Raw genomic sequence first — 27,630 nt, forward strand, 5'->3', positions numbered from 1 at the left:
GAGTCTAGGTCAGTGGTCGGCAAACTCATTAGTCAACAGAGCGGCAAACCGCGACTGGCGAGCCTCATGTGGTTCGCGAGCTGCAGTTTGCCGACCGCTGGGCTAGGGCATGGTTTCCGTTTTGGACGTGTGGCAGTTAACTGGTGAGTCCCGGATGTGGACGACACCGCCTGCTGCTCACCTGTTCCGACAGGATCCTGTCTGTGTTACCGGAGCGTGTTACACATTCTGACGTTATCCCCTGGGGCCCTCTGCAGCCTTCTCCCAGGGCCTGGAGGCAGCACCGTCCGTGCAGTCGCTGGCATCTGGATTATCTCGAACATCTTTTCTTCCCCCATTTATTCTCGTGACTCCTGCAGTGTGGTAATTTAACTCATATCTGATTCTGTGCAAACTTGTAGATGGCATGCACACAGGGCCAATTTAATGAGTTTATTAAGTGCCGAGTAGTTAAGTAATTTTTTGTTGTTGTTTTTTTTAATGCTTAGTGGGTTGTTACAGAAATATTTAAGAGTGTTTTAACAGTATTTGGGGAAATGGGTTGTGGAGTTTTTGGAGGAAGCTGGGAGTGAGTGCATTATTTTCCCTGCTTAAAATTGTTTATCCTCAAATTTTCTATTTAATGTTTTTTGGAGGATGAAGTTTACATTATGTGGGATGCCTGTTTAAAGAGGTACATACCCATAAACTGATGAACAAAAATAGATCCAGAGAGAGAGAAACATCAATCAGAACATCAAACCTCAGGGAAGATAGGGGAGGGTGGGGGTAAGAGGGAGAGATCAACCAAAGGACTTATATGCATGCATATAAGCCTAATCAATGGACACAGACAACAGGGGGGTGGGGGTAATTGGAGAATAAGGACACATATGTAATACCTTAATCAATAAAGAAAAAAATAAAGAGGTACATACCTAAATATGCAATATATTGCATATACTATCTACATACACAATATGTGTGTGTACAAAGGATATGTAATGACCAAGTTCCAGCAAACTAGCCACCTTTTTCTGTTCCATTTTTACAATGACCCGAGTACATGCCATCAGTTTGCCTAAAACGATAATCTAAGGTCACATAGAAAGATTGAAACCATCTCCTGCCTCTTCGGTGTAGACAGGGCCTCAGGTGGCTCCCAGACTTGGTCCCCGCTGGCATGTGCGCTCCAGGAGGGAGGGGCCTCAGGCCTGTTCCCTGCTGTCTGCCCAGAGCACAGCACAGGACCTGGCGCGTAGTGGGCACTCAGTCAGTCTGCAGGATGAATGAGCTGGGCCCCAGCTACAGAGCTGCCTGGCTACAAGAGGCTGGTTCGGATCCCTTGTCTGCTACCTGCCAGCTCTGGGACCTTGGGCAATCCGGGCTGCGTTTCCCTCTGGTGACAATGGCTGTTCTGCCACACCCGAAGGTGAAGGTTGCATAAGAGAAGAAAAAGCACCTTGAGGCCACTCCCTAGGCCAGACTCACCTCCCTCTCCCTTTTTCCATTGCCCAATCCTCTGTTATTATTGGGACAGCCCTCTTTTAAGAAGAAGAAAACGATTATAGAGAGCCCGGCTGGTGTGGCTCAGTGGTGGAGTGTCGACCTATGAACCAGGCGGTCACGGTTCAATTCCTGGTCAGGGCACATGACCGGGTTGCAGGCTCAATCCCCAGTGTGGGGAGTACAGGAGGCAGCTGATGGATGATTCTCTCTCATTGTTGATGTTTCTTATCTCTTCCTCTCTGAAATCAATTAAAAAAATATGTAAAAAATTATTTTAGAGAAACATCGATTTGTTGTTCTACGTATTCATGCATTCATTGGTTGATTCTAGCATGTGCCCTGACCAGGGATCAATGCCACAACCTTGGCATATCGGCACCACACTCTAACCAAGTGAGCCACCTGGCCAGGGATGGGGCAGCCCTCTTGCTCCGTCCAAGGAGCCTGGCTTCGGAGGGAGGGCTCAGGCTGGCCCTGGATAGAGCTTGGGCCTGGGCTCCAGACTCAAGAGTGGCGTTCTGGGGGTCAAGCAGCACAGGGAAATGACCCAGCTTGATCTCTCCTGGCGACGGATCAATGCTTCCAGGCCTGTTGGCCTCTCCCCCCCCCCCCCCCCCGCCCCATTTTGTGGGTCAACCTTGTTGAGGTATAAGTTACATACAATAAACGGCATCCATTCAAGCAGACAATCGGATGAGGTTTGACAGATGTATACACGGGTGAAAATCCACCACCACCACCACCAAGATACATCACGTCCCCATGTCCCCACCCCCCCAAACCTCCCCGTGCTCCTTTGCAGTCTTGCCCGCGTCCGCCCCCAGGCCCAGGCAACCACTGATCCGGGTCACTGAGGATTAGAGTTTCACAGCGGACGTGGCAGGTAGCTTTTTGCGTCTGGCTTCTTTTACTGAGCGATGCTTTTGAGATTGTTTTTGCATGGGGTCAGCGGTTCATCCTTTTTATTTTAATTGCGGAGGAGTATGCCTGTGCCTAGATGATGTACTATCTGTTAATGGACATGGGGTGGCTTCCACTTGGGGGCTATTGTGTATAAAGGTGCATTTGATCACAGGTCTCTGCATGCCATCCACTGTTCAGAGCATGGATTTTGTAATGCCCAGGGCAATACACACAATAGTTACAACTTAGTAAAAGCATTGTCCCCTCCAACAGCATCTGGGACGCAGACCCCATCCCTCCTCCTGTGCCCCGTGTGAATCCCTTGGCTGCTGGGTCAGGGGGAGGTCCAGGAGGGTAACAATAGGGGACGCATGGCAGTGATCATCTGCCAATGGGTTAATAATCCATAATGGAATGTTTTTGTGCTTAAACCACCTGCTTGGCCACAACAGTGCATGTGCTGGCTTGAATGTCAGCTCTGGGAAAGTCTTGGCTCTCCTGAAATAAAGTTCATAGATGATATAACCAACCCACCTGCACACGATTTTAAAAACAATGTCATATGGCCGGAAGTGTAAGTAAATGGAGAAATAAAAGGGCAGAAATTTATACTATGCATTTCCATTGGGAAAGCACATCCCCAGAGCCCACGGAGGTAGCCAGATGTTTACACCTGCAGCGAAGGCAGCTCCCAACACGGCTGGAAACACGTGGTCTTGGTGTCTAACTGCCAAGAGCCGTGCGAATGTGATTTTTCTGAACTTGTTGACAATCTTTGGCCAAGTTTTGAACAAAACACAATATAAGCTTCCCTCATTTTACATGGATCTGCACTTCCTGGAAAATTCAGAACCTGTTAACACCTTACAAAAAGCACTTTTGAGTTTGCAGGAAGAGACAGTTAGGTTCTGGGCTCAGAGAATTATTAACCAGGCTTTACAAGTAAGGCCAATATTTACTTAGTATGCGCTAGTATGATGTGCTGGTTAAAATACTGAAATACTTCTGGCTGATTAATGGTAAGAGAGCAATCGAGAATCAGTAAAATGCAATAATGACAAGTTGTAATAGCAATTCATTAGTTCAAGTTCATTGTTGTGATGGGTTTTCTATCATATAATTACTTAGTTGGTAATAAAGATAATATTGACGAGACAAAACTATCAGACTGTATTATAAGGGCTAGAAAAGTTTTAAATGTAACTGCTGTTCTGGAACAGTGAAAACACCAGTATGGTTGATACTAAGAGAAATTTTTTATCTATTGAAATCTTAAGTCACCTAATTTGCAATTTTATGGGACGTTGCTAGAAGCATTTGATGTGATTCCCTTATCAAATCACAGCTAAGGCAAGATTATATATAGCAATATGTATGTGTGTGTGTGTATAATGTTGTTTGATGAGTATACATATATTTAGCTGTGTCAATCAAGAAATCACACCAACAATTTCTAAATGAAATAAAATTAAGTTAAAAATGCGTTGAGCTTCAACTTATGTTCTTTGCTCATAACTTAAAGAAATATGAATCTATAGATAGATCATTTTGATGATTATTCTGAGAATTAAAAAAAATATTTAAAAATTTGATGCACGCTCTGACTGGAGAGCTTGGTTGGTTAGAATGTTGTCCCGACACATCAAGCTTGTGGGTTCGATCCCCGGTCAGGGCACATACAGGAATCAACCAATGAAGGCATAAATAAGTAAAACAACAAATTGATGTTTCTCTCCTCCCCCTTCACCTCTCCCTCTAAAAAAAAAAAACCAAACCAATAAATACATAAAAACAAAAAATGGATGCGTATATTGATTTATATATTAATTTATGTTACCATACCAGTTGCAAAATATCTTGAACATCACCCGCACTTCATGAATGTCCAAGGGGACATTTGAGGACAGTATGTGAGCTCTGGCTGGGCAGCTTAGCTGGTTAAAGTGTCGTCCCAATACACCAACGTTTCCGGTTTGATACCCGGTCAGGGCACATACGAGAATCAACCAGTGACTGCATAGATAAATGGAACAACACCCTGATGTTTCTTCCTCTCTCTCTAAAACCAGTCAATAAACACACATTTGAAAACAGTATGTGACAAGGGACATTGCTTCATGGTGTGCAGGTGCCCTGCCTGTAAGACATCCTCCACGCCTGGGCTCTGTCTTCCAAGGGCCAAGAGCACTGCCCAACCACAAGTAACCGCCAAATCACCACCATGTTTCCAGAATGTTCCATGGATGGGAACCCCACTGTTTCTTCGTGAGCTGCTTGTATGTTGAGAGGCTCAAGACAGAGGCTGCGTTCTAAGAAGCCAGGCGTTGACATCTGAGCCTTAGGAGACTGGGCCAAATTGGCATTTGTCTTTTCTTGCTGGTGTGCGAAGCCTCCTTCTGTGAGGGCTTCACTCACCTGATCTATAGGGTCAGAGGGGCAGTGACTTGCCTAAGGTCAGAGAGACAGTAGTTGGCCACACCAGGATCCAAACCCAGCCCTGACTCCTGACCCTTTTACCCATCAACTGCCTCACTGCACCCCTGTGGGGCGAGCATGCTCATCACCCCCATTTCCCAGGTGCCAAGCAGAGGTACAGAGAGGCAGAGTCTCGGAGGCCCTGGTTCCCAGCGGGAGGAAGCAGCAGCGCTGGGGTTTGAACCCAGGGCTCTCCCACTTAGGAGTCTGTGGTTTCAAAAGCCAGGTGCACACACCCAGAGGGTGTGCGGACCAAGTGGTTGGGATGAGGCAAGTCAACAAAACTTCTATATTGACTTTGAAAATGAAATAATTTAACCCTTATTACTGATATACAGAATGATAGTAGCACCTGGATATCATTGATAAATGCACATGCCAGGTCACATGCCCAAACAGCATTTACTCTTAGATGCATGACCACAAAAGGAAGGTAGCCATCGCTGTCCCTGCTACGTGAGAAGAGGGCCTCTTGGGTACCAGTAGTCGAGCAGGGCACACGGGCCCCTTCAGTGTGGGCTCCAGACTGACAGCCTGGGTTCAAGGTCCCACTGTGCCACTTGCCAAGCTGTCTGGCCTTTGCCAAGTGACTTCACCATTTTGGCCTCAGTGTCCTGTCTGTCAGGAGGAAATACTAGCAGCTCTCGCTTGGGAGGGCTGAGGAGAGGGATGAATCAGTTAATCTGTGTGGAACACTGAGAACAATGCCTGATACTCAGTAAGTGCTTAGTAGATGTGAGCTACGATTATTGTTTCCCTGCCTTGCAAGCAGGCAAACAGGTGCAGAAAGCTCAAACAATGAGGTAACAGTTAAGAAGGAGTGGGGCTCGGATCCAGAACCCCACTCTTAACCACAGCCGGTCACCCCTCAGCGCCCTGAGCCTGTTTCCTCCTCTGCAAGATGGGGTTGAGGGCAGCAGGCACCTCGCAGGGCTCTCCCAGGAGGGAAGCGAGTCGCATTTTGGAAGAAGGGGAGATGGTCATACTGTCTGGCCAGGCTTAGAAGCCCAAAGGCTCAACAGATGTCAAAGCTGTGAACAGAAAGTCCTGGGCCCCATGATAGGACAAAGGCGCCCTCTAGTGGTAGAAGCAACCCCAGCAACCAAGTGTCCTGGGGACTCGTCATGAGCGGAGACAGCAGCGCTCACGGAATCCTGGAGGGAACTAAGGAACAGAGGAACCGGGACACTGGCCCAGGGCCACTTAACAGGGTTTGAATCCCAACGGCCTGGCCTCAGAACCTACACTCTTCCTCGTTCCAAAACTGTCCCAGCTCTGGGGCCCAGGGCACGACTTTGATGTCCTAGGCCCAGCAGGGCAGCGCTGGCCCGTCCAACAAAGGGCGGTTCCCCTGGCCCCAGGCGTGGGAGTCAGGGCTTCAGCTGCTTCCCGCCAAACTCAGGAGGGCCGGGTTGGGATACTCCGGGTTCTCGATGACCCCGGGGCCGAACTTGAGCTCCAGGAAGCGGCGGTAGTTGTTGGGCGCCTGTGCCATGAAGCCGGCGAAGGGCAGGGGCACGAGAGGCTGCAGGAAGTGTTCGGGGAACTCCACATCCTGCCGGTGGTCCAGCCACGTGTCCTTGGTCATGACCCCGTTGCGGGGGTAGAAGGGCCACAGGTCCACGTGCAGGTGGTTGCTCTCGCTGTACTGCACGCGGAAGAAGTCGCCCTCGATGGCCTTCTCCCACACGAAGCCGCGCTCGTCCACCACGGAGCCAGCCTCGGCCCCCCGCAGCTGCTCGCAATTGCCCACGTCCTCGAGGTAGATGCCCAGGTCCACATCGTAGTCCCACGGGATGATGTCCCCGTGGCGGGCCGCCCCCAGCAGCGAGCCGCCCTCCAGCCAGTAGCGCACGCCCGCAGCTTCCAGCACGCCCACCACGTAGCGGGCGGTCTCCCGCAGCGCGCGCAGGCAGCACGGGGGCGTCCAGCGGCCCTCGTACAGGTAGGACGGCGTGTCACCCACCACCGTCCCGAAGCAGCGCGGTGTCTCTTTGCTGCAACCGAACCATTCGAGGCGCCCTCCCTCCCAGCTCACCAGGCGGATGCCCAGCGCCCGCAGCAGCGCAGCCCGCCGCGCTCGCCCCTCGCGCTCCGCCTTCCAGCGCGCGTGGGCAGTGGTCAGCGGGGGCTGGCGCGCCGCCGGGAAGGTCACGTCCAGCAGCTGCACCGCCCAGCCACGCAGGGCCGTCTGCAGGAAGAGGCTGGTGCCCACCGGCCGGGCCAGTGGCGCCGAGAGGTTGAAGAGGTCGCGCGTGCGCAGGAGCACCACGGCGTCCCCTTCCAGGGCGTCGCAGCGGGGCGCGGAGGGTGCGGGGCCATAGCGCGCGGTCCACTCCCGCAGGCTGACGTTCAGGGCCAGGCAGCGCGCAGGGTTGGCCGAGGCCACCCGGGCGGCCACCAGGCGCGCACCTCCGGCCCGGAGCACCTCCGCCATGCGCTCCAGCTGGCCTGGGGTCTCGGCCCTGGCTCCGTCGGGCACCAGGGCCACGTACTCAGTGGCCACGTAGGTCTCGGGGCGCGAGGCCGCAGCAGGCTGGTCCAGGGCGGGCTGAAGCAGTGCCAGGTGGACGTTGGGGAGGCGGGGCAGGGCCAGGGGCGGGTAGGGGAGCGCGTCGGCCGCCACCACCACGGGCTGGGCTGGGTCCTGCTGCAGGAAAGAGTCCACAAGCTCGGGCACCGCGTGGTCAAAGGCCTCAAACTCTCGCACCAGGACGGTGACGTGGGGGCCGGCGGCGGTTCCACGGCGGGGTCCCCGGGTCCGGCCGTTCCTGGGCTGTTGCTGCAGCCACGAGACATAGAAGAGGACCAGGAGGTTGACGGTAATGGCGGCTGCCAGGACAGCCTGGCAGCGGGTGAGCCGCATGGGGCTGAAGTCAGGCCCTAGCTGGGCCTCCGCGACTTCCTGGGGAGGTGGGAAGGAAAGGGGAGGCTAGAGCTGGTTGTCAGCAACCCCTGCAGCCTGAGCCTTGCCCTTCCTTCCAGCCTTTTTCTTATTTGGTTTCAGCTCTGACCTCCCCTCCTCCAGGAAGCCCGCCCTCCCTTCAGCGCCCCGCCCCCCGCTTTCCCCTCTCCCCCAGCCCCACCATTCTAAGTCATTGCCACATAGGAACCCATCTGTCCTCCCACTTGTGAGACCCAGGGGGAGCCTGTCTTGGTCACTGCTGGGTCCCCAAGGCCACTCAGCACAGAGCCAGGTACCCATTAGGTACTGAGTTTTTATCAAATGTGTCACCTTCCCTTCGTCCTTGTTCGATCCCACCCTTCTATTCATTGTTAACTTCTCGTTCATATTTGGGTTCAGTTATAAAGACCCCAGACCCCATCCCCAAGCCCAGCTTGTACTTTCTGCTCTACCACTCCTTCCTCCAGGAAGCCACCCCTGATCTCTCCTGTCCCTTCCATACCCCACCCCTGGCTCCAGGGTGATGCCCTCAGCCTGGGCCCTCAAGTCCCTCCCCTTCTCACTTCCTCAAATCCTGCCAACCCCTCATCTCTTTCCGGATGGCCAGCCAGCTTGTTTTAGTTTGACAAGACAAGTTAGAAATGTTTCCTTAAATCAGAATTATCCCAATTTGTATGTTGGCCACTCGTTTTTTTTAACAGAAATGAGAAGTAGAATGGTGGCTGCCAGGGGCTGGCAGGAGGGGGAAATGGAGAGTTGTTTAATGGGTTTAGAGTTGCAGTTTTGCACGATGAAATAGTTCTGGAGATTGTTTGCCTAAAATGCGAATATACTTAATACTACTGAACCATAGGCTTACAAATTGCTAAGATGATGAGTTTTATGTGTGTCTTATCACAATAAAAATGGTTTTGTTTTGCCCTGGCCGGTTTGGCTCAGTGGATAGAGCGTCGGCCTGCGGACTCAAGGATCCCAGGTTCGATTCTGGTCAAGGGCATGTGCCTTGGTTGCAGGCATATACCCAGTGGGGAGTGTGCAGGAGGCAGCTGATTAATGTTTCTCTCTCATCGATGTTTCTAACTCTCTATCCCTCTCCATTCCTCTCTGTAAAAAATCAATAAAATATATTTTTAAAAAATGTTTTTGTTTTAAATGGAATGGGCTGCATTGAAAAAGGCTGCCAGTCTTAGGACTCCCCATTCATTGGCCACACTCCTAAGCAACCCCCAGATGGCGCTGTCTCCCTGGCCCCTGGATAACTTGAAGTTTTGGCTGGTCTCCAGTAGCGGAGGTGTAACTAACTCTCTGGGTTCTCAGCAGACACTTAAAAAAAAAGTCCCCATGGATTTTTATAGCTTTCTTCTCCTCCCAGGGAGGGAGACACCGGCAACCCAGCTAATCCGCTAATCTTCCTAGCTCCTAAACACTTCTGACCCTTCCTCATTTCCACAATTCCCCCCTCAACTGGGGTCCACCCAAATCCCCAGTCTCCTGACCAAGTCCCCTCCTTGTGGCAGCCAGAGAGGTCTTCTAAAAGCACAAATGTGACCTCTTCCTCCCTGCTCAGAGGCTCCTCACTGCTCTAGGGAGAAAGTTTACCTTTCTTCCAACATCCCACAAGGCCTCCAGCGACCTGGCCCTGGCCCTGGCCCACCCCCCATTCCAGCGCCTTCTCTGACCACGCCTCCTCAAACCCTATGCCTAAGCCTCCTGGGGCTTTTCTTCAAAGAGGTCTTATTTCTAAGCCTTTTCATATTCTGTTCCTCCTGCCTAGGAGAGTCTCCTCTCAAACACCCCTTTCCCTGTGCCTGTTTTCTGCTGGAGAACTCCTACTTATGCTTCAGGACACAGCTCAAATGGCTCCTCCTCCAGGAAGCCTTTCCTGAACCCCAGCCTGGCTCAGAAGTCCCCTCTGGGCTCCCCCATCCCAGCCCTGCCTGTTCTGGTTCGGCACTGTCTGGGGATGAGTCTGTGTGCCCCACTGGACCCAGGAGGGTAGAGCCAGGGCTGTCTCCATTACCACGGTGTGTTCCTAGCACACGGCTGGGCACTGAAAATGCACGAGGTGAGAAAATGATGGCCAGGGTCAGGGTTTGTGTCTGTAAAGCTCCTTCAGGTCCCTGGAGCCAAACTCTGCACAGCGGCCCTGCGCCGGGGGCCCTGCGCTGGTCTTCCCGTCTCTCCTACCAGGAATGTCCTCCCACCCCTCTCCACCCATCCCAGACCTGCTTGCCCTTTTCTGACCCAACTTAGATGTTACCTAAGAATCTGAGTTGCACTTTAAGAGTGACTTCTTAACTTTTAGAATCTTGGCATTGCCTCTGGACCTGAGGCGGGTCCCTCCTTCCTTCAGTCCTTCAACAGCTACTTGTGCAACTCCTATACATGCCAGGCACTGCTCTAGGTACTGGGGACACAGCAGTGGACACCCAACACACAGACACGCAACACCCATGACCTCATGGAGCTCATTATGTGGGCGGAAGGAAACTTTGGAACACAGAATCTTCAGAGTCTTAAACATCTTAGAGTCTCAGAGCTTAGGTACACGCAAGCACAGGCATTGCTTTTAGAACCTTCTAGAGAGAACATCCTCACTCCACCCTGGTCCCCTACCATCTGTTCGTCACTCAGAGACCAGAGAGATCCTGCCAGAGCCTGAGTTAGATCCTGTCCTGCGTCTGTTCAAATCCTTTCGTGGCTTAAAATCACTTGAAGGAAAGCCTTCACTGTGGCTCCTAAGGAGAATCACCCGTCTTCTTCCACTCGCTCCGTCAAATCCATCAAATGCCATGCTTCAAATAAACCGGGGCCAGTCCTGCCGCAGCACCGCCTGTTCCCTCTGCCCGATGCTCTCCCCCGAAGGTATCCACCTGACTCCACCCCATGGCCTGCAGGTCTTTGCACAGATGTCACCTGACCAGTGAGCCCTTTCTTTGGCTACCCTATTTAAAAATGCACCCCCCCCCCAAAAAAGTGTTTTTTTTTTAAATTAAAATTTAAAAAAGGCATCTCCCTGTCACCCACATACTTTCTCTACCCCATCCCTGAGTTACTTTTCTCCCCTGGTAGTTATCACATAGATTTTTACTTATCTTGTTTATTATTTTGTCTGTTTTGTTCCCTGCTGTATGCCCAGAGCACAGCTCAGTGTCTGGCACCTAGCAAGTGCTCAATTAATAGGGGTGCACTGATCAAGTGACTCCAACTGTTCAGATAGGGAATCTGTGGCTCAGAGACTTAAAGGATACAGGGACCAGAACTCAGTTCTCCACCGTCCATGCTCTGTATGGCTGCTTCTGGGCCAGGAAGTACCCAGCAGAACAGAGGACAGAAACTGGGTCCTCAGAGACCAGAGGGTAGGATGGCTTGATGAGGAGGTACCACCTATTGGGTGAGGGGACCAACGAGGAAGGAGAAAGGAATCCTCTAGTACCTTTGTAAGATCAGGTTTCGGCTTCTTGAACTGTAAGGGTTCAAAACCCCTTCACTGAGGCAAGGTGGATGAAATTATGACTTTTGCAGGTCTGAATATTCAAGATGCTCCGGATGTGCCAGACCCTGTTCTAAGTACTTTACACATATTAACTTGTTTAATCTTTAAGTTATGATCACATTTAAAGATGAAGAAACTGAAGCACAGAGAGGTGAAGTCACCTGCTCAAGGTCACACAGCTGGAAAGTGACGGACCCAGGATTTGACCCAAGAAGCTGGCTCCAGCCTGGCCTGCATGGGCCAGTGGTTGAGCATCGACCTATGAGCCAGGAGGTCACGGTTCAATTCCCGGTTAGGGCACATGCCTGGGTTTTGGGCTCGATCCCCAGTGTGGTGTGTGCAGGAGGCAACCGATCAATGATTCTCTCTCATCATTGATGTTCCTACCTCTCTCTCCCTCTTCCTTCCTCTCTGAAATCAATAATAAAAAATATATATTTTTGAAAAAAGAAGCTGGCTCCAGAGTTGTGCTTTAATGCAACCAATTCTGTCTCTCTTGGGCCTACCTTCCATGAGCCTTCCCTGGCTCTAACCTGACCAGTGCTTTCAAATATGGCACATTAATGAATGCAACTCACCACCTCAACAAAGCTACTTATGGAGTGTCCTCTGTGCCAGACCTTGCGTTTCAGGGACAGGGGATGAACCGGGTAGTCACTGAGCAGGCCCTCCAGAGGTAAGGTAGGAAAACAATAGCCCAAAGGGGAAAGAAACCAGCAGGGGCGTGGCAGACAAAAACAAGAGGCTTGCTATAGAAAAAGTAGCTAGGGGAGGAGAAGACAAGATGAGACTTTGTCTCTCCATTCCCCACAAAACAGTGTAAGCAGATCACTTCAGGCCTGGGCTCACCTGGTCTGAGCTCTGATCTGGCCTGAGCCTCAGTTGCTGCATCTGTAGAATGGGAATGCAATGGGTAAAGAGGGTATGTGTGAAAGTCTTTGGGGACAAGGAAAGGGCAGTGTCCACGTGAGTACTGGTGATACTGAGAGACTTCTTACCTCCTACGTTGCAGGCTGGGGGAGCTTCAGGGGGGCGGTTTCAGCCTTGCTCAGCTGCGCTGCTGAGGGAAGGAGAACCAGAAAATACCAAATCAACCAATTTTGCATAGTAGAGCACAATTTCATCTTACCTATAATAATGGCAATGAGGCCAGGGAATCATTTTTCTTGAAGTCCTAATAAGTTCAGACACTACCTGGAGCATCTCAGGAATGGGTGGGAAGGATGTCAGTTATCATAGCAACCTATAACCATCCCTATCTCAGGACTGTGTCCAGATAGGTAGGGGTGGAAGTGATAGAAGCTGTTACTATGACACCCACTTCCCTAGACACACTCCATCCTGAGACAATCCTAAAAACGTCTCCTACCTTCCTGGGTCTGGTTCCTAGGGTCACTGGAAGGGAGACTGCCTCTGTTACCATAGTAACCAGGACTTAGCCTTGCCTGTCTTGCCTCCCTGGGGAGGGTCAGGGCCTGTAACCATAGCAACTACTCCTCAGCCGAGCATCTTCTCCTCTAAATAAAAATACCTGGTTGGTTTGGTCCATGGACCTCCCACCATGGGAAAGGAGGGGAGATGGTTACCATGGTAATGCCAACTGAGTGGTTAGGAGGGTGGTTGGGAAAGAGGTGTTTCCCTCAGTAATCAGTGTCCTTGGGGCTGAGGTCCTTTCTACCTGAGTGCTAGTTGAGGTTGCCATAGTAACCAATGCGGGTAGGGTCAGAAGGACCACCAGGGACTTAGATTACCTTAGCAACCTCCTCCTGGTGTAGGGACAGGAGAGGTTTGGGGCCCCCTAATCACAAAAGAGGAGAGGAGAAGCTGTTTGTGTTGTAGGCTGGGGAGGAGTTACCAAGGCAACCAACCTGGGCCAGGATCAGGGAGGATGGGGCCATGGCTGAAACCACCCATGGTGGTCGCCCTTTATCACGGAGAGTGATATTGGGTCTGGAGAGGTTTAGAACCTTTCTTTCTGGGGCTAAGCGTGAGGAGGGGGGCAGAAAGCGCCTCCTCCCCAAAGTCCCGCTTTCCCTCCTCGGGGCGCGTACCCCCTTCCCGCCCACCCGTGCGCGAGCCTTCGGAGTCCACCCGGGTGGGCGAGGCGCGCGCCCGGCCGCGTCCCCGTCCCCGCCCCCAGCCCCCGCCGAGCGCGCGCGCGGGGGGTTGGCGCGGCCGCGCAGGCGCGCGAGGCACAGCGGGCGCGCGGGCCGGCCCGGGGCCTCCATGATGGAGGAGCGAGCGGCCGCCGCCGTCGCCGCCGCCGCCTCCTCCTCCTGCCGCCCGCTCGGCTCCGGTGCGGGCCCCGGCCCGACGGGCGTAGTCCCGGTCTCTGCCCCCGCTCCCGGTCCCGGCCCGGCCGCTAAGGGGGGCGGCGGCGGTGGGGGCAGCCCGGGGCCGACGGCGGGGCCGGAGCCCCTGAGCTTGCCCGGGATCCTGCACTTTATCCAGCATGAGTGGGCGCGCTTCGAAGCGGAGAAGGCCCGCTGGGAGGCCGAGCGCGCCGAGCTGCAGGTGAGCGCCCCCCAGACCCTCGACCCCCACCCGGCCCGGCCCGGCCTTACCCGCCGCCGCCGCCGCCGCCGCCGCCGCCGCCGCCGCCATCTTGGAGCAATGGCCGCCGGGACGGCCGCTGGGGGGGGGGGAGGCGGCGGGCGGGGACCGCGACCGGCCCGCAGCGGGAGTGGGGGGCCGTCCGAGTGGGTCCCGGGGGCACCGAGGCTCCTTGAGGCGGGCGTGGGCCCAGGGGCGGGAGGGCCCGGCCGCGGCCGGCGGAGGGAAGGGGCGCCGGGACCAGACCCGCTGTAAGTGGCCGCGGGAGTGAGCGGACCAGTGGCGGGTCCTGAGTGCCCTCGGGGCCTGGAGGGGCCCAGGAGAACTCAGCCGCGAGTGCTGGGAGGAGTTGTTGGAGGGGCTTTGTGGCGTGAGCAGAAGCTCTGGGTGCGGAGGGACGCCCACCCCCGTCCGAGCCGGTGCGGGTTGGAGGTGGAGCGTGATGGGCTGCGGGTGGGAGATGGGGCGTCGGGGGGACTGGGGACCCGCTGAAGGCAAGAGCGTCCGGCCGCGATCAGGCCGGAATAGGGAGAGGAAGTCGCGGAGCCTGCGACGCGGGGTGTTTCGGAGTGTTTGGACGGAGGGAACGGAAAGATGGCTGTGTGAGGACTCCGGGGATCACGGGGGGGTCTGGAGGGGTTCCAGGATGATGGTGTGTGGCCTCCTCGTTGAGGAAGAAACTTGGGGAGCCCTGGCATGTGTGGCTATCGAGTGTAGGGAAGTTGTCCCAAAGTTGTGCCCTAGGAGCCTGTGTGGAAGAGCTTGAGAGCAGAAACTCCAGGTTGGGGGTGTGGAGGGGTGGGGGGTGGCCCGAAGATGGGAGATGTGTGTAGGGTGGCAAGTGGAGAACGCTGAACTGGAGTGGAGGGCAGGCATGTCCATCGTGGAGACCAGGGGACCTGGGAAGGGGACAGTGAGGAGGAATCCGGGTTCCCCGAGATGGTAGGGGGAGCATTTTGTAGAGCAGGGAGGCAGCAGGAAGAAGCATCTTAGAAGGATCCCGAGAGGGGACGTGTTTGTGGGCGTTATGGGAAAGGACCCCTTGGTGTGTGGAGTAGCTGGGAGAGGAATGTGCCCTGAGATGGTGTTTGGAAGTCTGTGGAGCTGGGCTGGATTTTGTGACTGAGAAGTGTGGCTCCATTTGCAGAGTGTCCCCAGGAGCCCGGGCATCGGAGTTGTGAGGGTTTGAAGGGGTCCAGTGATGAGTTGAGGGGAGTCTGGGGTTCCTCAGCTAGGGTGTTATTAGCAGAAGTCAGTATCTTCTTCCAGCAAGCACCCATCTTTCTCCTTCTGATGTGCTGTTTCCTATCTGTGTGAGGTGGGGACCCAAATTAATAACTGATTCGAGCCTGGCCTGTGTGGTTCAGTGGTTGATCTTCGATCTATGAACCAGAGGGTCATGGTTCGATTCCTGGTCAGGGCACATGCCAGGGTTGCAGGCTCAGTCCCCAGTGTGGGGCGTACAGGAGGCAGCCAATCAATGATTCTCATCATTGATGTTTCTACCTCTCTCCCTCTCCCTTCCTCTCTGAAATCAATAAAAACACAAAAAACTGATTTGAATTTTGTCCATAGGATGAATAAGGACAGCAACCCACAGTTCTCCCCCACTAGGGATCTTAGCTGTTTGGTAGCCCGGGCTTGGGGTGGGAGAGGAATCCTTATGTAAGTGCCCCTCACTTTTGTGTCCCACTCTATCCCACGCCCTTTCCCAGCATACAGCTCACTGGATCATGCAGTACACACATTATGTAGGCAGAGCCAATGTCCTTACCCTCACTCAGCAGTAATGTAGCAGCTGCTGCTTACTGAGCACATGTTATGTACCAGGCACTGTATTGAACACTTTATATATATGGTATCATTTGATCCCTGCAACCTCCTGGGAGGGTAAGTGATATTATCTCCTTGCCTCCTTTTGAAATAATAAGTGGAAACGGAGACTTTGAGAGGGTCAGTGATTAATCTAGGATCACAGCCTGTGGGTGGCAGGGTTGGTCTGTCGGTTTTCAAGCCCATGTTCTCTTCCTCTCGGCCGTCCAATACAAATGGGCAAGCTCAGTGGCCTCCCCAGGGTCATCCAAACAGTCATAGCAGAGTTGGGCTTGAATCTTGGTCTCTGGGACGTCATGCCACCACCACCTGCTCACCTTTGAGACCAATGAGAGAAAAGATGTGCTTATTCTCTCACTTAGTGGCCCTTGCAGTTTGAGAGGGATTTGTGGGAAGAGCCCAGTTATGCTGTCCATGTCTTGGCTCCAGCATCGCTTTGTACTTTCGTTCTGTTACATTAGTAAAAATTCAAAGATCTTAGAAGTGTGTAAACATACTGTATAAGTGAAAGGGTAAAGTCCCCTTTGTCCCTCTCCTCCTCTCCTCCCCAGCTATTATTACTGTAAAAAGAGGCCACTTTATATGTATCATTTTGTGACTTTTTTTTCACATACTCATGCCTTGGTGTTCCTTTCATATCAGCACAGAGAGCTCTTTATTATTTTTGATAACTATGGTCCATTGGATGTTTGCACCATAACTCATTTAGTTTAACCCTGTTGATGGACTTTTAGCTTGGTTCCAATTTTTTCCCCGTGAGAAATGGCTGCAGTGGATGTCCATATGGCCCTGTATGAATGTAAGTGGAATAGACGGGTGGGATAGCAGAATAGATGTGTTTATAAAGGGGTGATTGGTTCTGCCAAGTTGCCCCACATTTCCACTCCCATCAGCAGCACCTGTTTTTACACACCTTTGATCAGGTCACTTATCACTTATAGAGGTGTGACTTCTCCTGTGAGATACATCACACACACGCACATATTTTATTGATTTCAGACAGGAAAGGAGAGGGAGAGAGAGATAGAAACATCAATGATGAGAGAGAATCATTGGTCGGCTGCCTCCTGCACGCCCCCTACTGGGGATTGAGCCCGCAACCCGGGCATGTGCCCTTGACTGGAATCGAACCTGGGACCCTTCAGTCCCCATGCCAATGTTGTATCTACTGAGCCAAACCAGCTAGGGCCTCCTGTGAGATTTTTTAAGGCTTAGACCGAGCACAGTTTTTCTGGTGAACTCTGAGTACATTTTCTCTGAATGGCAGTACAGCAGCTCCTGGCACAGGGCCTGCTGTGCAGTCAGGGCTCAGTGTGTGTGGATTGGCAGAAAAGGCAGCCCGTCATGAGGTCCTCCCAAGAGGCACCCAAAGATTGGAGCAGGGAGGCAGTGTAGATTGGGTCTGATAATAAGCAGGACTTTGCCAGGGGGGGAAGTTCGAGGAGTAGGTGGTGTGGTTTCTGCCCTTTAGGAACTTACAGGCTAATAGGAGGCTAGTTTGCACAGGAGGCTACAGAGAACGCTGCACGATGTGGCCGTGCCCATGATCTGTGGCACTTCTAAAAGGGGAGCCAAGTCCTTGCGGACAGGGGGACCCTCATGGGGGAATCTGAGTTGGACATTCATGTAGGAGCAGCGGCAGAGAGATGTGAATATGGCAGCAGAGGAGTTGTGGATCTGACCCCTCCCCACTTCTAGCCTCACAAGGAGCTTTGAGGGATCCATGGGTACTCATCCTGGAGCTTGGGAAGGAGGAGATGTGGGGCTAGATGAGACCATCTGGGGAACCTCTGCCTGGGGGCTGGGACAGAAAGGTCAGCAGAGTGATAGAGAGGCATCAGTTCCTGGGAGGACTGAGAGGCTAAGGCTCCTTGGGAAGCCTTTAGATGTTGCCTGGCTGAGAGAGGGAACAGCTGCAGGAGAGGCGGCAGCCGGGTCTCAGAACTGTTCTGGGCTTGTGTATTTTCGAACAGTCTGGCCAGAGGAAGCGGCAGTGGGTGGATCTGCTGAGTAGAGAACTTCCAGATTCCGGACTTACCTGGCAGCCGCCACAGCACTCGCAGACCAGGCTGTGGTGGCTGCTGGCGTTTGCCAGCTAACAGGGACTGGCCACCAGCACTTCCCCTTTCCATGGGATTCCATACTTCAGCCACATGTTTCTGGTTCTTTCTCCCTCCTTCACCAGAAGAACTGGGAAGGGGACACAGAGCAGAGTGGGCCGACTGAGATTCTCCACTTTCCTCACCCACAGACAAAAGTTACTGGGTATTATCAGTCCCTCCTCATTACCTGAAATTCCCTCATCTCCTCCCTGCCCCAGCCCCGATCTTAGTCTGGGCTCCAGGGATTTCTGGGACTGCCTCCTTGTGTGACTGGTCTCTGCCTTTAGCTTTGCCATCCCACCCCCACCCCACCCCACCCCCTTCCCCAGCCATCTGTTCTCCACATTATAGCTGAAATTACCTTTGTAACATTTTCATGTGGCCACACTGGCCTTTTTATTTTTCTTTATGGTTTCTTCTATATGCTCCTTTAAAGAAATGTTTTATTGAATTTATTGGGATGACATTGGGTTATACAATTATATAGGTTTCAGGTATACAAGTCTGTACTACATCCGTATATTGTATTGTGTGTTCACCACTATAAGTCAAGTTTCCATCCATCACCATTTATCCTCCCTTTACTGTCTTCTACCTCCCCTGTGCCCCTTTCTCTCTGGTAATCACCATACTGTAGTCTGTGTTTATGAGTGTGTTTCTTTTCTTTGCTTAATCTCTTCACCTTTTTTCACCCAGCGCTGCCACCCCTCTCCCCTCCGACAGCTGTCAGTCTGATCTCTATCTGTGAGTCTGTTTCTATTTTGTTTGTTAGGTTCCACATATAAGTGAAATCATATGGTAGTTGTCTTTCTCTGACAGGCTTATTTCACTTGGCATAATGCTCCCCAGGTCCATCCATACTGTTGCAAAAGTTAAGATTTCCTTTTTCATGGCTGAGTAGTATCCCATTGTGTAAATGTACCACAGCTTTTTTATCCACTTATCTACTGATGGACTCTTGGTAATTGTAAATAACTAGAGGCCTGATGCACAAAATTCGTGTGAGGGGCTCGTCCCCCACCGCCCCGGCAGCTGCCTCGGCCCCCGCCCGCCGTGGCTTTGTCCGGAATGACGTCAGTCTAATTAGCATATTACGGTTTTATTATTATAGACTAGAGGCCCGGTGCATGACATTCGTGCACTGAGCCGGCGGGGGGGAGGTTTGGCCCTCAGCCTGGCCTGTGCCCTCTCACAGTCTGGGACCCCTCGGGGGATGTCCACCTGCTGACTTAGGCCTGCTCCCTGTGGACATCCCCCGAGGGGTCCTTAGCATGCCGCGGAGGCAGGCACCCGCTACCACCGCTGCGCTTGCCAGCCATAAGCCCGGCTTCTGGCTTCTGGCTTAGTGGTGCTCCCCCTGTGGGAGCGCACGGACCACCAGGGGCCACCTCCTGCATTGAGCATCTGCCCCCCGGTGGTCAGTGCATGTCATAGCGACTGGTCGTTCTGCCATTTGGTCGATTTGCATATTAGCCTTTTATTATGTAGGATGCTACAGTGAACATAGGGGTGCACATACTGGCCCTTTTAGAGTTCCTGAAGTTCACCATGCACCTTTTGTCTGTCCTCTGCCAGCAGCACACCCCACTGCCCTGGCTAACTTCTGATGAGCCTTCAGGTCTTAGACGAGCTATTACTGCTTCTCAACTCCAGAAGTGGACTAGATGTCCGTTTCCCCATAACATCCTTGGTGGTCCTAGTCACAGGTGTGTTGGTTGTCACTGCTTTTGCCTGTCTTCTGCATTGGACGGAGAACTCTGTGGGGACAGGAACCACTCGTCTTCTCCATTATTCCTCCAGTGCTCACACAGTCCCTGGCTTGTTATAGGCAGCTGCTGGTGTTGGATGTTGGATGAGTGTAGGCTCTCAGCAGGCTGTTCTGGCGCTGGGAAGTGGAATGCTCTCTAATGGAAGCCCAGGAGAGCAAGAAGGATAGTGAGGAGGTACCTCGGGGCTTGGGTTTGGTGATCAGCCTTTTCTTCACCTCTACCCCCACCTTCTAAAATGACGCGTGGACAGGTAGATTTGGGGGACTGAGAAGATACATAAAGGATGGAAATTCAGCCCTGACCAATTTGGCTCAGTAGATAGAGCGCTGATCTGCGGACTGAAGGGTCCCGGGTTCAATTCCAGTCAGGGGCACAAGCCTGGATTGTGGGCTCGGTCCCCAATGGGGGACGTGCAGGAGGCAGCTGATCAATGATTCTCTCTCATCATTGATGTTTCTCTCTCTCCCTCTCCCTTCCTTTCTGAAATCAATAAAAATATATATTTTTTAAAAAGGATGGAAATTCAAACTTACAAGATGTTGATCACTGTGAGTCTATCTGTCTGGCCTTAATGTGTACGTATGTATGTATGTTTGTATGTTTGTATATATGTATGTGTTGATTTAAACTGTAGAGAGAAAAAAGTGTTAAGGAGGAGGAAGAGTGCCATCCTCACAATGGACAGATGAGGCTTCTTTTCCATGGCACACCTGGTGACATATTTATTCATTCATTGTTTGCCCCACAACCCCTCTAGAATGTCAGCCACATCTTGTTCAGCACTGTATCTTCTGTCTACAACTGTACCTGATACATACTAGTAGTTGGGGCTCAATTAATATTTGGGGTGTGGCTCTGTTGGTTGGGCATTGTCCCGGGCACCGAAGGTTGCCAACTCAGTTCCCTGTCAAGCCCAGATTGTGGTCTTGATCCCCGGTAGGGGTTGTGCAGGAGGCAGCCAATCAATATTCCGTTCACATCGATGTTTTTTCTCTCTCACTGCCTCTCTCTAAAAAAAATAAATAAATAATAAATCAATAAAAATATTTTTAAAATAAAATAAATATTTGGGGGTCGGTGAATGAATGAATGATACTTTTGTCATATATTAATGCATGTGTATCCCTTTTTATTTTTTCAAAAGGAACCTACCATTGCCATTATGCCTAAAGGATAAATTCCTACAAGTACAATAAGTTCCCATCATTCCTAGAAGTGGAACTGCTAGGACAAAAGGAATGTGCATTTAAAATTTTTATAGATCTGGCCAGATTGCCCTCCAGCAAGTGCATCAGTTTATGACCCCAGCGAAGGTTATGAATGTGCCTGTTTCCCCCGCCCCCAGGCAGTGTCAGGCAGTACTTAGCATGTGTTCAGTTCTCTGCTAACCTGAGGTGGAGACCTGGTCCCTGGAGCAGGACAGAGGTGATAGCAGGGCTGTGCTGCACTCCACATGCACAGGCCAGCTAGGTCAGGGCCCTTCGAGCCCCAGGGACATGGGGAGCAGTGCAGGTGGGCACCTGAGAGGCTGTTGGGAACTGGCCGTCCTGGAGCGAGGCTTTGAGAATGGGCTCGGCCTGGAAAAGGTGTCTGGGGCCAGACTGCGGCTTCTGGTGGAGGCATTGAAGTCCTTTCCTGCAAGCACATGATGTGCGGGGATTGGCTGCAGTAGACGCAGCTGTGCTGTGCATGGTGGCAGGAGGCCTGTAAGCCACAGACATCCCTGCTGATGGGTTTAGGGCAGCCGTGGGCAAACTACAGCCCGCGGGCCGGAGCCGAAAGAGCGGAGGGTTCTCTTGCTCTCCCCTCCGCTCCTTTACTTTGAATTTATATTAGTTCACACAAACACTCCATCCATGCTTTTGTTCCGGCCCTCCGGTCCAGTTTAAGAACCCATTGTGGCACTCGAGTCAAAAAGTTTGCCTACCCCTGGGTTAGGGTCTCAGAGGGACCAGAGCTCCCACAAAGAAGGGGCCCATGTCAACATTGTGGAAGGATGGACAGGGATAATAAAAATAATAAGAGGCAGGAGTTGCATTTATTGGCCCGTCTTCTGTGCTAGGTCTTGGACTGAGGTGAACTTAACACGAGGGCAGGCACTCTCATAAGCCCCATTTTATAGAAGGGGAAATGGAGGCTCAGAGAAAGCTGATGACCTACCTGAACTCATGCCGCAGGTGGGTGGGTGAGTGGGGCTGGAGCTGAGGCTGCCCAGCCCAGAACAGTGGCACACTAGGGGAGAAGCCAGGGACAAGTCCTGCACTTGGCTTTGGCACAGGGCCTCCGGAACGTGGCCAGGGGCCAGGATCCTGCCTCGTAGGTCGTTGGCCGAGTGTCTCCAGATGACCTGTTGACAGACCAGAGCAGACTGGGGCAGCCCGTGCCAGCAGACGGTGTGAAGTGGTTGGCAGGGGCCCTGGGTCATGTCTGTGGCTCGTCTCATTCTGGGCAGACTTCAGTGGGACGATTGGTCCCCACAGTGTAAAGCTTTGCATTGGAGCAGGAGCTGAGCCAAGCCACCCACTCTTGTCCCTAAACTCCAGAAGTAGCTTCCTACGCCTCCCAGAGATAGATGCTCTGGTAGGAATAGTGAGACGCCTCCACCAGCAGTCTTAGGGACAGCACCTGCCTTTGGGTGGGGGAGGAGGAGGACCCCAGGACTATTAGCGCCTACCTCACCACTTTCATCCCCACGCCGACTTCTCCCCAAAAGGCAGGGATAGGTTATGCCCAAGCTGGCCCCGCTTTCAGTATTTCAGGGGTTAAGGACTCCTCTTCAGGTCTTTCATTGTGGGTGACATGGCAGGGACTCTGGCAGCAGAACTAGCATGCCCTCTCACATGCCATTTAACCCTGGCTCAGGGTCTTCATGCCTGAAGAAGTGGCTGCTGCATGTCATTGTAGGGGTAGGAGTTGGTGCTAAGTGCCCTGAGTGAGGAAGGGGCACACATCAGTGAGCCTAAGCCCTGCTGTCTTCCTGTTTCCTGTGTCCCCAGGCTCAGGTGGCTTTCCTCCAGGGAGAAAGGAAAGGGCAAGAGAACCTCAAGACAGACCTGGTGCGGCGGATCAAGATGTTAGAATATGCGCTGAAGCAGGAGAGGTGAGCCCTGCTGCCTGGTCCTGCCTCTGAGAAGTCAGTCTCCAGCAGAGCCTTCCCCCGAGGGAGGTTTGGGATCAGGTGTTCTCCCGTCACCAGTACCCTGCGGTTCTAGGAGAGGGGACAGAACAAGACATAGTAGGTGGATTCAGGTTAGACACCAGTGACAGTATTCATAGTGATGGTGGCCACTGTGTGCCAAACACCATCTGTCCGTAATATCTCCTCTCTTCCGCTTGCCTGGTGGGTACAGTGGCTTCTGGAGAGAGAGGACTTCTTTCAGGACTCCTGGGGCTGGGATCACAGCCTGCCAGGCTCTGGAGAGTGGGTTCTTCACAGCGCCATATGTGGCGCCCCCCCCACCAGGCTGCTTTATACTGTGGGCAGGTTGGGGGAGCTCAGCCTCAGAGGTAGGAGAGTGGATTGGGGGGGCCTGGGGATTTGGAATTCCTGAGGTGAGTGCTGTCCTGTCTACTCTTCTGTCTCATTTGTTACTCATTTGTTCTTTTAGGGCTAAATATCATAAACTGAAGTTTGGGACAGACCTGAACCAGGGAGAGAAGAAACCAGAACTGTCAGAACAAGGTACCCACCCTCTGAACCTCCCCACTTGCTCCTCCCACAAAACTGAAGCCGCCTCTTCTTCCTTTGCTCCATAGGAAGCAGCGTTGGCAGGGGCTGGGGAGGGCTTGACTCGCTCTCAGGGCCCCTCCCCATAGGCTGCTCTGTCAGGTACTGGGCATGGGGCTGGACCCCTGGGAAGAGGCAGGGGTGGGTAGTGGTGAAGAAGGCCAGTCCTGCCTGCTGTTCTGTGTGAAGTAGAGACAGACACACAAGGTCCCATCAATATTTGATGAATAAAATGAACAGATGATCTCATTTAATCCACACAACAATCCCAAAAGGTCTAGGTACTGCTATCATTAGCTTTATTTCTCAGAAGAGGAAACAGGCTCAAATAGGTAAACTGACCAGCTCAAGGTCACACCTGGGAAGAGGCAGAGCTGGACTTGAATCCATTTGAGTCTGCCCATTCTCTCAGAATTGGGCCAGCTTCCTGTGTGGGAAAATAGCATAACTAGAGCTGAGTCTGAAGATAGTCTGGGGGTGGTTTGGGGAATGACCATTCAGGAGACTAGAGATAAGGAGCGTGGAGGGAAGAGGAGGTTTCAAACACTCAAAAAGTGACTCTGCAGAACCCATGACAGTGACCAATTTGGGCTTGAGGGTTAGGAAGGTGGGGGTGGTGGTGATGGGTATGTGGTGGTACCCTGACTAAAACAGCCTGTCTCCTTTCTCTCCATCCCCCAGTCTCCAATGGCCCTGTGGAGTCGGTCACCCTGGAGAACAGCCCACTGGTGTGGAAGGAGGGACGGCAACTTCTTCGACAGTGAGTGTGCAAAGGAACAGGGGTATGGGGGCGGGGCAAGGAGATGAAGGCCATGCCTGGCTTGGGAGATAAGCCTGAAGACTCCACAGTCCTACCTGTCCCCACTGGGGACACTGAATTATCAGGATCCCTGCTGGACACAGCTGAGATGGCCTGTCACCATGTAGGCGGAGCCCCACCTGGGGAGAGGGCGGGAAGATTGGATGCAGGAGGCAGACGGGGAAGACCCCCACTCTTGGAATGCAATCCCAAATGCCCGTTGCTTTTCTTTTTTTAGGGGTAATGTTAAATTATTTTTTACTACTAAAGAGATTTGTGTATTTTAGTAAATTTGGGAAATATAGGGAAACACACACACACACACACAAAATAGAAATCACTCATAATTCCACCACCCAAGGAACTTCATACCCATAACATTTTGGCATGTATACCATCAGTCTCTTCATGGCTGTGCATTTGTGTTTGTGTTTTATAAACCGGCTTCCCCTTCACAGTGTTTTCTAATGCGCTGCTTCTGCTCAGTGTTGTGAACGTCTTTTCTTATAATTAGTTAGGTTGCATCGTTTGAAGAACTGTGTAATAGTCTGTGGCATGAGTAACCATAACTTGCCATAGCCAATCCCTTCTTGTGTATTTCATTGAAGATGTTTTTATAGAGTCTATAATATAGACAATGTAACAAACGTCAGGAAGTTATTTGTCTGTGTCTTTGATTTCCGTAAGTGAATATCTGGAAGTGAAATTGCTAACTTAAGTGTATTGCAAACAATAACAACAACATGATTGCAATAGGTAACACTTGCCAACTACCTAGTATACGCCTGGCACTGTGCTAAACATCTGGCACACATCGCTTCCTCACATGAGTCCCTGTAGGGCATAACTGCCCATTCCCGTCATTTTCACAGATGGAAATCCAAGATGCAAAGAGGGATCTGCTTGCATAAAGTCACACAGCTAATCTAAGCAGAGGGTCCAAGGGGTGATCTCGGGCAGTCTGTGCCCAGAGCCCAACTTCTTCACCCCCGTGCTTCCCTCCTCCTCCCGTGGTGGGAGGGGAAGCCTCATACGCATGCAGGCACACAAGATGAGACAGCAGGGAAGGTGAGTCCTGTCTAATGTGCGAGGGGCAGGGTCCCAAAGGGACAGGGAGCCTCCTGAGGACCAGCAGGGACTCACCTCACATTTTTTGAAGCCACCGATAATTGATTCCCCCCATCACCCTCACTTTTAGACCAGTCCCAGTTGGCTTCAATTTTTTTAATTGTGGGATTAGCCCAGGCTGGGTGGCTCAGTTGCTTAGAGTGTCATCCTGTGCCCCAAGAGGTTGCCGGTTCGATCCCCAGTCGGGGCACATATGGGAAGCAATTGATCAATGTTATCAATGTTTCTCTCTCTCTCTTTCTCTCGTTAATAAACATACCTTGGGTAAGAATTAAATAAATAAATCGCAGAAGTAATAAATGCTCATTTGTAGAGTAAATAAAGTTCCAAAATTCCTCATGCCCCTAATCCCATTCTTCAGAGGTCACTGACTGCTCTTAAGTTTAGTGTGTATCTTTCTTGGCCTTGTGGGGGCATGCTGCAAATGTGTGTGTGTGTGTGTGTGTGTGTGTGTGTGTGTGTGTGTGTGTGTTTTTTCTATCTATATATATAAAAGCCTAAGCAACCATTACAACCGAACAACTAGAATGACCAGTCAACCGGTCGCTATGATGTGCACTGACCATCAGGGGGCAGACGTTCAACACAGGAGCTGCCTCCTGGTGGTCAGTGTGCTCCCACAGCGGGAGTGCTACTTAGCCGAGTGAGTGGTGGCAGCAGGCGCAGCGGGGCCAGGATGAGTGGCAGCAGAACTGTGCCCAGCCCTGGCTGGGGCTCCTCCTTGGCTGCCTGCCACTTGGGCACTGCTACATCCCCTGAGGGGGCCCGAATTGAGAGAGGGCACAGGCCAGGCTGAGGGACCCCACCTGTGCACAAATCTGTGCACTGGGCCCCTAGTACTTATAAGTTTATTAACACTTTATTCTATTTTATTTTTATTTTTAATCATTACCTGAGGATATTTCCATTGATTTAGAGATTTGGAGGGGAAAATGGAGGGAGGGAGAGAGAGAGAAACATCGACATGAGAAAGACACATTGATTGGTTGCCTCCTGCATGGTCCTGACCTGGATGGGGATCAAACCTGCAAACCCAGGGACATGCCCTTGACCAGGAATTGAACCCGCAACCTTTTGGTGTGCAGGCCAACGCTCTAACCACTGAACAACACAGCCCAGAGCTTTTAAACTTTATTATTATTATTTTAATCATTAGCACTCTTTTTAAAAACAAACACTTGAATTGTATGGAACATGTACCTTACAATTTTTGTTAAGCCATTTATCGTGGCCAGCTTCCCGTGGCACTCTTCCTCTTTAGTTTCTGCCTCATGTCCCCATGGGTAATTTGCTTCCACAGTCCTCGTCGGTAGATGTGTAAGTTGGCTCCTGTGTTTTGGTCTCCTGAACAGCATCGCAGTGAGCACCCGTGCGACAGCACTGGTATGTAAAGCCACCACTGTATTGAAAGTGAAACAGTGGGGTCAGGGCATGCTTATTTAAATTTTTGGTGTGTAATCTTAAGTTGCTTCTCCAAAAGGGCAGTCCCAATGTACTGTCCTTTCCATAAGCCCGCAGTACGAAGGCTCAGGATGCTTGACCCTCCTGGTTCTGCTTCCATGCAGGTACCTGGAAGAGGTGGGCTACACGGACACCATCCTAGACATGCGGTCCAAGCGTGTGCGATCCCTCCTGGGACGCTCGTTGGAGCTCAATGGGACCGTGGAGCCCAGCGAAGGGGGCCCCAGGGCCACACCGGGCCCCGGGGGGCTCAGCGGTGGGGAGTCACTGCTGGTGAAACAGATCGAGGAACAGATCAAGAGGTGAGCCCTTGGGTCCGACGGGTCCATCCCTCTGTGCCTCCTCCCTCCTGCGAAGCCAGTGTCGGAAAAGTGAGCCATGCCCCAGGGGCTCTGCTGGCCACTTCCTTCTTAGAACACATTGCGGGCTCGCTTGTTCCAGAACCCTCTGTCTCCTCATTGTGGGATCCCCAATGTTGTACGGGGTCCCCTGTACACACTCTCCCACGGCCTTGCCTCAGTGCTGATAACACACCACGGTTCATCTCCAGCCTGGCCCCTCTCCTGAGGCTCAGGCCTGTATGCCCCTCAGCAGACATTGAGCACCCGCTGAAGGCGGACCCCAGGCCACTTGCCAGGGCCTGGCGGGGAACAAAGCACACAGACACCCCCTTTGGGGAGCTCTTATTCATTTCTCTCAGCCATAATTGTCATTCATCAGAATCAGTGATGTGATGTTCGGTGCTGTGAAGAAAAGGAAAGGTAGTAAGAAAGAGTGATGGGAAGAATAGTACCGCTTTGGGTAAGGTAGGTAGGTAGGACCTCTTGATGGAGATGATGTTTGGGCAGAGAAGTACAGGAAATGGAGGATGAGAAGTAGTTGGAACAAGAATGAATGTTCTAGGCAGAGGAAACAGCACGTGTAAAGGTTCTGAGGCGGAGGAGACTTGGCATGTTCCGGAAGCAGCAGCAGGCCAGCGAGGCGGCATTGG

At 52.2% G+C, this 27,630-nt stretch overlaps 2 protein-coding genes across 5 annotated transcripts in view; one reads left to right on the top strand and one right to left on the bottom strand.

Annotated features, from left to right (window-relative positions):
* Window positions 1-4,202: 4,202 nt before the first annotated feature.
* FKRP (fukutin related protein) lies at window positions 4,203-13,889 on the bottom strand. 3 transcript variants are annotated; one of them, XM_080645892.1, is made up of 3 exons: window positions 13,832-13,889; window positions 12,266-12,327; window positions 4,203-7,771 (listed from the first exon to the last, which is right to left on the bottom strand). In XM_080645892.1, the coding sequence occupies exon 3, from the start codon at window positions 7,730-7,732 to the stop codon at window positions 6,245-6,247; it is 1,488 nt and encodes a 495-aa protein (XP_080502018.1). In that variant the 5' UTR covers window positions 7,733-7,771; window positions 12,266-12,327; window positions 13,832-13,889; the 3' UTR covers window positions 4,203-6,244. The 3 variants fall into 3 exon arrangements, with proteins under 3 accessions (XP_080502018.1, XP_080502020.1, XP_080502019.1); XM_080645894.1 differs by having other exon boundaries at window positions 12,266-12,319; window positions 13,832-13,882; XM_080645893.1 differs by having other exon boundaries at window positions 12,266-12,324; window positions 13,832-13,879.
* Window positions 13,475-27,630, top strand: part of STRN4 (striatin 4) — a 28,293-nt gene continuing 14,137 nt past the window's right edge. For both annotated transcript variants that reach the window (XM_080645889.1, XM_080645890.1), the window contains exons 1-5: window positions 13,475-13,781; window positions 22,521-22,624; window positions 23,133-23,206; window positions 23,933-24,011; window positions 26,744-26,941. In XM_080645889.1, the coding sequence (XP_080502015.1) occupies window positions 13,494-13,781; window positions 22,521-22,624; window positions 23,133-23,206; window positions 23,933-24,011; window positions 26,744-26,941 (743 nt within the window). In that variant the 5' untranslated portion in view covers window positions 13,475-13,493. The remainder of the gene's footprint in view (window positions 13,782-22,520; window positions 22,625-23,132; window positions 23,207-23,932; window positions 24,012-26,743; window positions 26,942-27,630) is intronic.

This window comes from Plecotus auritus (assembly GCF_963455305.1).
Source record: "Plecotus auritus genome assembly, chromosome: 10".
NCBI lineage: Eukaryota > Metazoa > Chordata > Mammalia > Chiroptera > Vespertilionidae > Plecotus > Plecotus auritus.

Coding starts and splice junctions, on each gene's coding strand:
- FKRP (XM_080645892.1), bottom strand. CDS start 7,732: ATGCGGCTCACCCGCTGCCAGGCTGTCCTGGCAGCCGCCATTACCGTC.